Below are 12,331 nucleotides of genomic sequence, written 5' to 3' on the forward strand. Positions count from 1 at the left end.
GTTTTCCGGGGAGGGGCACTAACCCTCCGCCAACCCTTTTAGTCGCCTTTTACGACAAGCAGGGATACTGGGGGAGTATTCTTGACAAACCCCCCTACCCCCAGGGGGGTAGTACTGTTTCCAAATATCAGACAAGGGCTTGGTTGAGTGCTGTAAATACTCGTATTCTGCAGGCGTTCTGCCTCAAGTAAATGCAAGCAAGAGCAAAGTGATGGTTGTTGAGTGAGAATGTGACTCCCAGTGTGATGTTACAGAGAATGGAGAAATTCTTGAACTGGTGAGAGAGCTTAAGTACCTGGGTGCAGTAACAAAAAAGAGAAGTAAAAATGCAAATGAATCAGAATGTACAGTGGCACAGAGAAAGAAGATGAATGATGCTATGAAGGGCTGGATAAACAAATACCTGAATGTGGTATCTTCAAGAGGCTTGCATGGAGTTTTAGTGCCAGCTCTAACATATAGGTGTGAGTCTATGGTGTGGCATGAAAATGAATATGAAATGTCAAGAGCAAGAGCAGTGGAAACAGGGTTCCTCAGTATTTAACTGTGGTGCTTGGAATGACAAGGGCCAATCGACAAAAGTCGAGTTTTGAGTAAATCGCGTTAAAAGGTTTGACATTATAATAACTCAATGATAATAAGATGGACTCTCACCCTTATGCCAAGGGCCTATATCCAGCACTGCGGGGCAAGAATATGAAGTTTAACACCAGCTCTACAAACTGGTACTTGTAACTCATAACCCCCCTTTTGGTCAATTTGGCCCTTGTCATTCCAAGTGCCTCAATTCATCTATCTAACTTAACTTCCTGCCAGTTCCTTGGTCCCATCAGCTTCCATAGCTATCTTGCTTTGTCACACTCATTTACTATATCAATCCACTCTCTTTTTAGTCTCATCAGCTTCTACAGCTACCTTGATTTCTCATTCATTTACCATATCCATCCACTTTCTTCTTGGTCTATAATACCTCTTCACACATTCAAACTCACTAATGTTCCCTTTTCACCACCCTTTTGTACATCCAAGCTCTCTCCATCTGACCATTTAGCACACACTCTCTGACCCTATTATCTACATACTTCCTTGCACCAAACCTTCCACTAATCACTACTGTGTGTCTCTTATCCTGTCCAATCTAAGTTAACTTTACACATTCTTCAACAGTTCCACTTCCACTGTTCTTACTTGATTATTCACATTCATGCAATACCAGTCTCACACCTGTACAATGACGTGGTCACAACACATCTTCAAGTACTGTAATCCTCCTGCATCCTCCATATTCAGTCCTTCAAGGCCCAACCTACCTTGCTTCCTTCAGCCACTCTATTCCCCACATCCTCTGCACCTTTACCTTCCTTTTTGCTACTGCAATGAGGTATTTATATTCAATCACCAAATCAGCTCTCCATCCACCAGTTTATCACACTAGAGTTACCCTCTCTCTCAACAAGTGCTCTGGCTGACCATGTGACCTGCACTGCACCATAGAGAAGGGGGGGGGGAAGGGGGTTAATGAAATGGGTGTGGTGATCAACGGAAACAGTGAGATGTGCTAAAATACTGGCAGGCAGTGGGGCTAAGGTAGGAAAGCACACCCTGCAAATATGGGATTAAAAGTTTGAATGCATTTAAGGCATATCTCAAAATCTCCTCCAAAAATTAGGGTATCAGAGGGGTAAAGAGATGCCTGTAAGAGACAGAGAATTATCAGTGGAGAGTAAGCAATGGTCATGAGAATATATCTTGTGAAAAACACGTGCTGCTGAATTAATGGTTCATGAGCAGAGAAAGTTTATTTCAAAGGTTTCTCCAACAAGAAACACAAGATAAGCTCACACAGCCTGTCATCCTGCAATTTACGCAACAATCATCATTTTGCTCTCATCTATATTTTTAGATCACATCACTGACAGACATTCACAAACTGTGGATCAGGCTCCTTTAGCACTAAAGAGTTTCATAAACTGCACCTTGGAACAAATAAAGATAATTTGATCTACTGACCTTAAAATACTGTCTTACCATCAATGAATCCTCGAGAGACTTAACGGTATGATCTAAAGTATCATTTTGCTGGTTTTCAAGGGCGAGTTTCTCTGTTAACTGTGTTAGACTCTGCTGCAGCACTTCCACTTCCTTCTTCCCATTTGATACCTGCAAATGAAGTAATTAATATATGCCCAAATCACATCCAGAATCACATGCAATCAAATACATCAGCTTTCAGCATCCTATCCCAAATTCTGAAAACATGAGGTGGGTAGCATTCTGAAGCCAAGAAAGTAAACAAGAAAGCAGGAGTACCTGTTAATGTTGTGGTCAATGAAATGGGCCATACACCAAATCCCTCATTATTCATCATCACCGTCATAACTAAGTTTCATTCTCTTTATATGATATGGAAATCAAGATACAGTATAATTCTTAGAAATCACTACACTGCAACAACAATAAAACACTTAAGTAATATTTACTTAAATTCACTCTCTATCTTGCTATCATTAACCAAAACGTCTTATCATCATTATCATCATCTTCGAAGTCTTGCTCCCTCTTGGAAAACTCCCAACACACTCACTATGATAGAACCACCTCCAAATTATTTTCATACACCATCATTCTCTGAGACCCCTCTTCCTCTTCCTTTTCTCTCACTAGTGTATTGCTACACTCTCTTCTTCCATCCTAGATAAAGTTTGTTTCTTCAAACATTACCTTCAGTCTCATTTTCAAAGTCTGAACATCAAACAAAATTCATGCATGCCTAGGATGACAAAATCATCGCAGTGGAATATTACCACACAATATTACCAACCTGTTCTTCCAACTGCCGTCTGAGCTCTTCTTCAGTGGCAAGGGACTTCTGGCACTCAGTAAACTCACCCAGTATCTTGTCCTTTTCCATCTTAAAACAAAAAAAATTATATAAGTATCTACTTGGCTGATTCTGAATGAATTACAGTTTCACTTAAAGGACTGACTCATGTGACCAGAATAATCAAAATTTATTTTTAAAATCTTCCTTACAAAATTCAGTAAGGACGAACAATAAAATGCCTGTCATGTATACAGTATATTATACAGTGGGGCACCAATTTTCGCGCCTAATTGGGTCCAAAAATAACGTGCGAAAGTGGAATTAGCGAAAGTTGGGGCATTGTCTTTATGGCAAAAAGGCTAATCGGTTCCCGGTTATCCTAAAGTAACATCAGATTTTCATTTTCACTTGCAATACAGTACATCAAATCACTATTGTACATTGCATTGTGAGATACAAACAATAAAAACTGTACAGTACACATTATATGAGGAGAAACATACCACAGAGACCAGGTTGAGGTGTTTAATGGATGTTGTGGGTAAGTATCCGAGGCGCGTGGCGGGCTTATTTAGCCACGCCAGACGTATTGGCGCCACCTCTTGCTGCCTCGCTATCACCATGCTGTTTCCTCATACTACGCACTGTCGATTCTGGGATGTTAAATATACGGCAGATTTTACTGTTTTTTGCGCCCTTGTCCATGTGCTCAACTATCTTCCTTTTCATTTCATTATTATACTGCCGTTTCTTCACTCCAACACGATACTCTCTTTTAGCCTTGGCCTTTCCTCCCGACTTTGAATGTCCCGGCCACTTTTTATTACCACCACTGCCTCCCGGCCCTCCCCCCACACCACCAGGCTCTCCCCCCACACCACCAGGCCCTTTCCCCACACTACCAGGTATAGTAGAGGCCATTGAACCGTGAGAATCCAACACAATGGAGCTAGCACGCTCGTACACAATGGCGGGAATGGGTGGACAGAGTGTTGACATGACGTCATTCAAGATGGCGGTGGGTTGTGGGCGGGCGGTGCAGGAAATTCAAAGTTCAAAATGTTGTCCCAAAGCCAAAATTTGTGCGCGAAAATCGATTTTTTTCAAGTGAAAGTGGAAGTTAGGGAATATTTGGTGCATGCCGCGAAAGTGGATTCCGCGAATCCTGCTGTAGCGAAAGTTGGTGCACTACTGTACTGCAATAAGTTAATGAAATGCCGCTCTGATAATCTTGTGCATCTTACCTTCTTAAATCATAATACAGTATTTTCATATGAAATATACATAGCTAATAATCAAATTATTATCTCTCCAACCTCTGTCACACAGAAGCATCCAATACAACATCTTACTCCCATTACCAAACCTTTCATTAAACTGCTGACAGCAATTACCTTAATCCCTTCAGTACAATAACATCTTTCATTTTATGCTGGGCACTAATTCTGTTCACCTTTGGAGAGGCTCTTCAGACTGAATGGATATACACAATTTCTATGAGCTCCTTCAGTAAGATAATATACCGGAGAGCATTTTTCTTGTGATTCATCTTGACAAGATCACACTCCTTCTCTGACAAAATTAATTTCCAAAAGATGTAAGCATTATGACCCACTTCCGTGAAATATTTATTGTAACTAAGCTGCTGACTGTACAGAGGCATTAGTCACTCCTTTTTGGAGTACAGCTCACCACATACACTTCTTCCAAGCAAATTAAAGTCACAGGCTTTTGGTCTCATCAACTCTCTTCTCATTGGCACCATCCAATCTCATTTTTTGTTTTTTCGGAACTCCACCTCTGAGCCTCCTCCATTACAACAGGAACAACAAATACCATAGCACATGCTCTCACCCCTTTTCTGTCTAACTTATTAATGCAAGTTAACTGGTATTCTCAGTCCTTCATAGACACAACTAGTCAACTCTAGAGCAGTCTTCTTCAGTCTGTCTTTCCCATTAGCTATGAATCCCAGTATAATATACACAGTGGGTCAAGGGGACTTGAACTAATCTGATCTTGATATTAGTTCTAAGTTCAGTTCATTTAGAGGGGACAGCCTATGGAGGTTTCATCTACTGACTCCTTTCTCAACTAAAAAATTAAAAGGCAAACTAAAAGTTATCATCTAGGAAATTACTATGAATATAAAAGTGAAGTGGACTATTCCCACAAAACAGATTTCTACACACTAAGCAGCAGAAATCTGTTACTTAGAGATTTCATTTTAAGTTACAGTACTTAGAGAACTGAAAGACTCATAAGCGAGTCTGTAAATATAGTAGGATAGAGGAATATGGAATATAGTACTGTACTGTGAGTAAACTTTAGAACAAAATAAGATGGCTTGGTCCCATGGAAAGGACAGGTAATGATAGTACAACATAATGTACAATTTATAAAGATGTGATCTTAACAAAAGACTGAGGAGCAAAACCAAAATCAAGGTTGATATATCAGGTGAATCGGTGAATGAAGGAGGGCAGCCTGAAATAGCAGGAGCTGATCTTTGATAAAAAAAAAAAGACCAAATGTCATTTCTGTCATGGTCACCCTAAATGAAATCAAGATAAAATGCCAGAGTATTCATAAATACTCTAACATGGTTTGGCAGAAAAATATGCGCGTGAGGTGCATGATGAAACAGAGGTATGAGGTGGTGAGATATATGAGAGGGGTGTGTGTGTGAGTTGAAGAGAGGGCTGCTCATTCCAGGATTAAGGTATCTCGCTACAGACAGACAGACACACACATGAATAAAATTTCTCAGCACCAACGAATATAACAAAATATCAGTACAGTATACACACTTTCATCTCATACCCATGTCACTGCATGCACTTTTGTGATATTCCAAGCACCACAACACCTGTACAGCAAAAACACACACTGAAAGGTTAGTGGGTATTCATGCTACCAATATGTATAAGATGCTGCATTATATAAAACAAAAATAATATTATTACAAAACAAAAAAAAACAAGTTCACCTCTAGTTCTTTCAACTTGGACTCGAGGAGAGTCTGCTGAGTAGTAAGCTCTTTGATTTTTTGAGCTGACTGTTCTGCTTCATGTAGGATATTTGACTGAGCAACATCAATAATCCTCATTTCCTCCTCAATTCGAACAACCTCCTGCCAACACAAAAGGAAATGACAGTGCAAATAAAGGTAAAATGAATGTGGGAAAGTTATGCAAGTCATAATCATCATTATCACCATAATCTCTTTTCCCATCTTAGGATGGAATAAGGAAGGGTTCACAAAGCATAGAAAGAGAAAGAACAAGAGAATGAAAGCTATCAACACCATTTTCAAAGAAATACCAGTAGGTCATACACTCATCACTAAACATGCAAGCCCACAGAATCCTCAGTCTTGCTCTTATGGCTAACCATCTGCACATGTCTGGGGGTAATTTTTTACTACAGATACATTTAACATTATGTTACTTGTAATATCAATTCATCAACTACTGAATGAAAACAAAAATAAAAGGACACCAAATGCATGTCCTGTGACCCTCCACATGAATAATTAATCCAACCAATTTTTTTCCCTTTCGGTTCCACAGCCTCATCAACTTCCATGCATTGCTTTCTCACACATTTATTTGCCATATTCATCTACCCTCTTGGTCTACCATGCCTCCATCCTTCAAACTAACTTACTCACCTTTTGACCATCCTATCTATAATCATTTCCTTTGTAATACAATATATTCTTTGCACACTCTCTTCTACCCTTTTGTCAACAGACTTTCATTCATCACTTTTAAGTGAATCCCTATGCTTCTTACCCCACCCACATAATACAACTTACACATAAACCTGAAAAAAAGTCCCATTTCAACTGACATAACTTGACATTTCATACTCAAGCCATACCAGATCCATCCATCCATCCATCATCCAATCCTACCTTGCCCCATGAGGAGTGTAGGAGCCCAGGGCTAGGCAGTTGGTCCCGACATTTAAGATGAGTGTGAAATAAGGATTAATCCCCAAGCTAGACCTCATCAGATCATATAGCCCTGCTAGGGTTACAGGAGAGCGCTACCCCTCCCAGCACAGCAGCCACCGGGCACGGCGCGAACTCGCAACCTCACGATTACGAGCCCGACACCCTACCACCAAGCTCATACTCAAGCCATACCAGATTCATATCCATATATCAACATGGACAGTAACATATACCTTCATGCAACCCTCTTCCAGTCTCTATATTCAGTCCTCTGTTTCATATCAGACCCTTCATAGTTCTGGTTACCTTTCAACCCTGAGTCAGTATACTTTACATTTCAATGCACACTTACATCTCTTGTCTATTGTGACAGAGATTTTTTTTTTTAATTATTCCATCATTTCAAATCTATCTCCTTCATCAACACATCTCACTGAGGGCCATCTCTCTCCCAAAAATTATCACTTGATGCTTTCTTACATCTACTATCAGATCATGCCATTCACTGACATGAGGAAACAATATATTTTTAATATATCTCTTGATAAACTTCTATGGTTAAAAATTATATTAATCTTTGGTGATCATCTCAACTGCTACTAAAGCTTTAAAACAAATCAATTATAGCACTCACTGACCTGTTCAAGCTCTTGTCTTCTTGCAGTAAGACCTGTCACCTTCTCAGACAACTCACTATTGGTTCCCTCCAGTAGGTCATTACTCTTTTTCAGAATTAATATCTTTTCAGCAGCTTCATCAAACTCAGCACGGCTCTCACGCAACCTGATATTCATCCATTTACGTTAATTCGTGTATACAGTACAGCAGACCCTCGTATGACGATGAACCAACATGCAATGAATCACTTTTAAGATGACAAGAAAGTTAGGACCTTTTTTCAATATACAATAGGATTTTTATGTATACAATGTTATGAGACTAGGGAAGTGGAAAAAGAAGGAGGTAAATGATGATCTAAGAAGAAATACGAATGCAAACTACAGTACTCTGAAAAAAGAAAGTTATTCTGGAAAGAGGTGCAGAAGTGTAGAAGTGACAGCACAAAGAAATGTGAAAGTGTGAAGGATGTAAGTGGTAGATTATCAACCCATGAGGATGAAGTAAGGACCAGATGGAAAGAATATTTTGAAAGCTTGATGAATGGGAATAGAAACAGCAGTGCAGCTATGAACGTGATTGATTTTTAGGAATGCAGTCCCAGGAAACGTGACTCTCGCACAGGTAAAGACGCTGCGAAGTGGCTGAAAAATGGGAAAGCAGCTGGAGATGATGAGATGTAGACAGAGATGATTAAGTGTAGTGGAAAGTGCGGAATGATGTGCTTGTTGATGTGTAAAAATGCATGGATGAGTGAAACTGTGCCAACAGAGTGCAAAAAGGCTGTGATTGTACCCTTGTACAAAAATAAAGGTGAGTGAAGTGAGTGTAAGAATTATCTTGGCATAAGTTTACTGAGTGTTGTAGGGAAGGTACATGGATGAATTACTGCATTACAGAGAAAGTTAGAGAGATATCAGATGTCCTAGTGAGTGATGAGCAGGATGGCTTTAGGAGTGGCAAAGGATGTCTAGATCAAATATTTGCAGTGACAAAGATAGTACAGAAGGCTTATGAGAAGGACTATAAGGTGTTTGTGACATTTATGGATCTGGAAAAAGCATACGGCAAAGCAGAGAGGGATGGATTATCAGAAGTACTAACAGGGTGGCTTAGGAGTGGCAGAGGATGTGTGGATCAAATATTTACAGTGAGACAGATAGCAGAGAAGGCTTGTGAGAAGGACTATAAGGTGTTTATGGCATTTATGGATTGGAAAAAGAATACAACAAAGGAAACAGAGAAGGACTGTGGAAAGTTTTGCGCATGTATGGTGTAGATGGTACGTTGCTACAACTATTAGGTGTTTAATGGCATTTATGGATCTGGAAAAAGCATACGACAAAGTAGACAGAGAAGGACTATGGAAGGTTTTGTGCATGAACAGTGCAGATGGTATGCTGCTATGTGCCATCAAGAGTTTTTATGATGGTAGTGATGCACATGTAAGGGTAAATGGGCATCTAAGTGAATGGTTCACGATCAATGTGGGCATGCGACAAGGCTGTGTGATGTCCCCATGGTTGTTCAATATACTGTATATATGGATGGGGTGATGAGAGAGGTAAAAACACAAGTAATGGAGACACAGATGGCGTTGGTAATGAATAATGATGGATGGAATACATCAAATTTGTTGTATGCTGATGATGCAGTGCTACTAGCAAATACCAGACAAGAACTTGGTAGACTAATGCAGAGTTCTGCTGACGTCTGTGAGCGTCATGCCTTGCGAGTAAATGTAGAAAAGAGTAAAGTGATGTTAATCAAGAGAGGTGACTCCAAATGTGATGTTACAGTGAACAGAAAGAGCCTGGAATTGGTGAGATTTCAAGTACCTGAGTACAGTGTTAAAAAAGAGAGAAAAATTTGCAAATGAAGTAGAAAGTAGAATGTCACAAGGAAGGAAAGTGGGAGGCTTGAGTGTTGCAGCTGCATGAGGCTTACATGAAGTAGTGTTAGTGCCAACTTTAACATATGGATGTGAGACTATGGTGTGGTAAGAAAATGAAAAGTCAATAGTGATAGCACTGGAGAAGGGACTGCTGAGGAAAGTACATTATGTGGAGTAGAGAGACTGGATGGGATAAGAAATAATGTGATTCGTGAAAGATGCAGAGTGAGGAAGTCTGTGGACACCAGAAATGAAGAGAGCATACTGAGATGGTATGGTCATGTGGAGAGAATGGATAACAAAAGAGTGGTGAAAAAGGTATATCTGAACAAATCTGAAGAAGGGAGGAGGCGAGGCAGACCAAGGAGAAGATGGAGGGATATGGTGTATGAGTGTTTGAGGAAGAGAGGTATGGAAGTTGGTAAGGCTAGGGGACTGATAAAAGATCGAGCTTGCTGGATGAATGTTGTGAGAAGAAGTGCATGATCAGCGATTTGGCACCCTTTTTAATGTAACAGCGTTCGGACTGACTATACTGGATACATTTTTGTGAAACTACAGAATATGGTGAAAGTTTTGGCGTATCAGACTGCGCCAGGATTCCAGGGGCTTGAATGAAATATGAATAGAAGCGTGGCCCATTCGACTGGGCAAACTTGGGCTGTCTGGACGTTGCTACTCCTCACCCTGCCCCAGGGTGGGAAAGGAGGTCCGGATGATGATGATGATGATGATGATGATGATGATGACAAATCTACTTGTTTATAAGTGAACTTTGAAGTGACAATGAGACATGTTAAATCATCCTGACATGCACCTTAAACTAGTGTATTTTGAGACAGTTATAACATACACAAAATCAGAGCTGCAAATACCAAAGTTGTGAATCAGGAGGTTGAGCTGAATCCATGGTGTGAATATCTATAGAATGGGTCTTTGATGTCCAAGAATATGTCTCAATTACTATACTTTCTAAATGAGATTAATGCAAATAGTCAACCTGAAAAACACTTTAAGACAAGAACTGACCATACAGTATATGATAACCATAAACATCCCTACACCCAATGAACTCGGTAAAGCAATAATAAACAGCAATAAAAAAATATATATCAAGAACAGCAGGTATACTAATACAATCCTAGTCCTAATAATGCATTAAATAATGGAGAAAAAATGTGAACTGTATGTAGATTCTTCCCTTCAAGGTATAAGGACCTAAGGCCAGCATACTGTCATTCTGATTATTAAAAGAAGATAACATGGTTGAAAATGAAAGAAGGAAATGACAGAGAGAGAGAGAGATAGAGAGAGGGAGGGACGGACGGACGGACAGATGGACAGACGGACAGACAGACAGAGAGACAGACAGACAGACAGAGAGACAGACAGACACAGAAAATTATGAACGTCAGATCAAAGCAATAGTTATACCCCTGACTGACTCACCTTTCCTCCTCTTCTCTTATTTCCATTTCAGCTGCCTCTGCCTTAGAGGTGAGATCATGTTTTCTTTTGTTTAGTTGTTCATGTACTTCACACAGTGCTGCATCTACCTGCCAGTTGTAACATAAAAAAGTTGAGAGAAACATTTCAATGTGTAGAACATCCTTCGTAGTAGTGGCATCACTATACCAGTACTTGCTCTACTTACCTAAACTGCTTACATAAAAGCTTAATATCAAATGGGATTGATAAAGATTACAGGGGATAAATATGGCCTTAACATCATCATCACTGTAATACTGTGCCTCATTACATGGAGGTGGAAGATCAAGCGCATGATCCTTTCATTTCACTGGAGACACATACCAGAGAAGAAAGCCCTAGGTATGATCCCTCTACTTCCCATGAGACGGAAATATATGATTTCCTGCATAACATTAAGTGCCATTAAATCCTTTAGCATGATGGTATCTTTTCCATTGCTATTATCATATGATTAATCTAACTGAAAGAACCATCCCATAATAACGGACTTAGAAATAATCATTAACGACCCCTTCACAGTGAGGGCTCTGTCCTAAGTTGTATAAAAACATTAAGTAACACCAAGGACAGAAATAGGATGATGAATGAAGAAGCTAAAGTTGTTTTCCCATTTATAAAGACTCCAATATGTTTGCATGCATGGGCTTTCATAGCCAAATGATGTCTCTCCACACCGCTTGATCTTTAGCAGCCCCTCTATTCAGTTCCTTATCCCTGAGGCCACACTTCATGACTTCATCCCAAGTCTTTTTTGAAAACCCATACAATCCCCATCTATGTGAAACACCTTAACCCACTACAACAAACATCCATTTTATTACTGTTTATGGTTACCACCTCACTATCATTACCTGTAGCTGCAGTTATGCAGCATCAAGGCTAAGAAAAAAGATCCATGAATAATCAACAGTAGCTCAGGATACCTCAACCATCATCATCACCACCACCAACACCACCACCACCACCAACACCACCACCACCACCAACACCACCACCACCAACACCACCACCACCAACACCACCACCACCACCACCACCACCACAACCACCACCACCACCACCACAACCACCACCACCACCACAACCACCACCACAACCACCACCACCACCACAACCACCACCACCACCACAACCACCACCACCACCACCACAACCACCACCACCACCACCACCACCACCACAACCACCACCACCATCATCATCATCATCATCATCCAATCCCATTGTGTCCCATACAAACATGAGTGTACAGACCCAGAGCTGGGCAACTACATCTAAATAAAAATATAATTCACCACCATACTAACCCTTTCCCAACAAATGATGAGATATGCAGAATCCAAAAATAGGAAGAGGAAAGCATATGAGAAGAACTATCACCACAAAGTTAATAACTGTGTTGCCAATTTCACTTATCATGAAATAATTCAAAATCCTGACTCTACTTCGGAGGCTACACACACACTGTAAATAATTTAATGTTTCATCATCATCACCATCATGACCACTTTTGCCACACTTAAGGATGGGGTAAGGTAGGATC

The 12,331-nt window shown here is 40.2% G+C and overlaps 1 protein-coding gene across 1 annotated transcript in view; it reads right to left on the reverse strand.

Annotated features, from left to right (window-relative positions):
• LOC145409272 (uncharacterized) overlaps window positions 1–12,331 on the reverse strand; it is a 104,320-nt gene that overhangs the window by 15,430 nt on the left and 76,559 nt on the right. The window contains exons 30-34 of the mRNA XM_080279752.1: window positions 10,747–10,853; window positions 7,424–7,568; window positions 5,814–5,957; window positions 2,822–2,911; window positions 2,029–2,160 (exon numbers count right to left, since the gene is read on the reverse strand). Of these exons, the coding sequence (XP_080135878.1) occupies window positions 2,029–2,160; window positions 2,822–2,911; window positions 5,814–5,957; window positions 7,424–7,568; window positions 10,747–10,853 (618 nt within the window). The remainder of the gene's footprint in view (window positions 1–2,028; window positions 2,161–2,821; window positions 2,912–5,813; window positions 5,958–7,423; window positions 7,569–10,746; window positions 10,854–12,331) is intronic.

The sequence above is a fragment of the Coenobita brevimanus genome, chromosome 80, assembly GCF_032717465.1.
Source record: "Coenobita brevimanus isolate Jiangsu-jjx chromosome 80, ASM3271746v2, whole genome shotgun sequence".
NCBI lineage: Eukaryota > Metazoa > Arthropoda > Malacostraca > Decapoda > Coenobitidae > Coenobita > Coenobita brevimanus.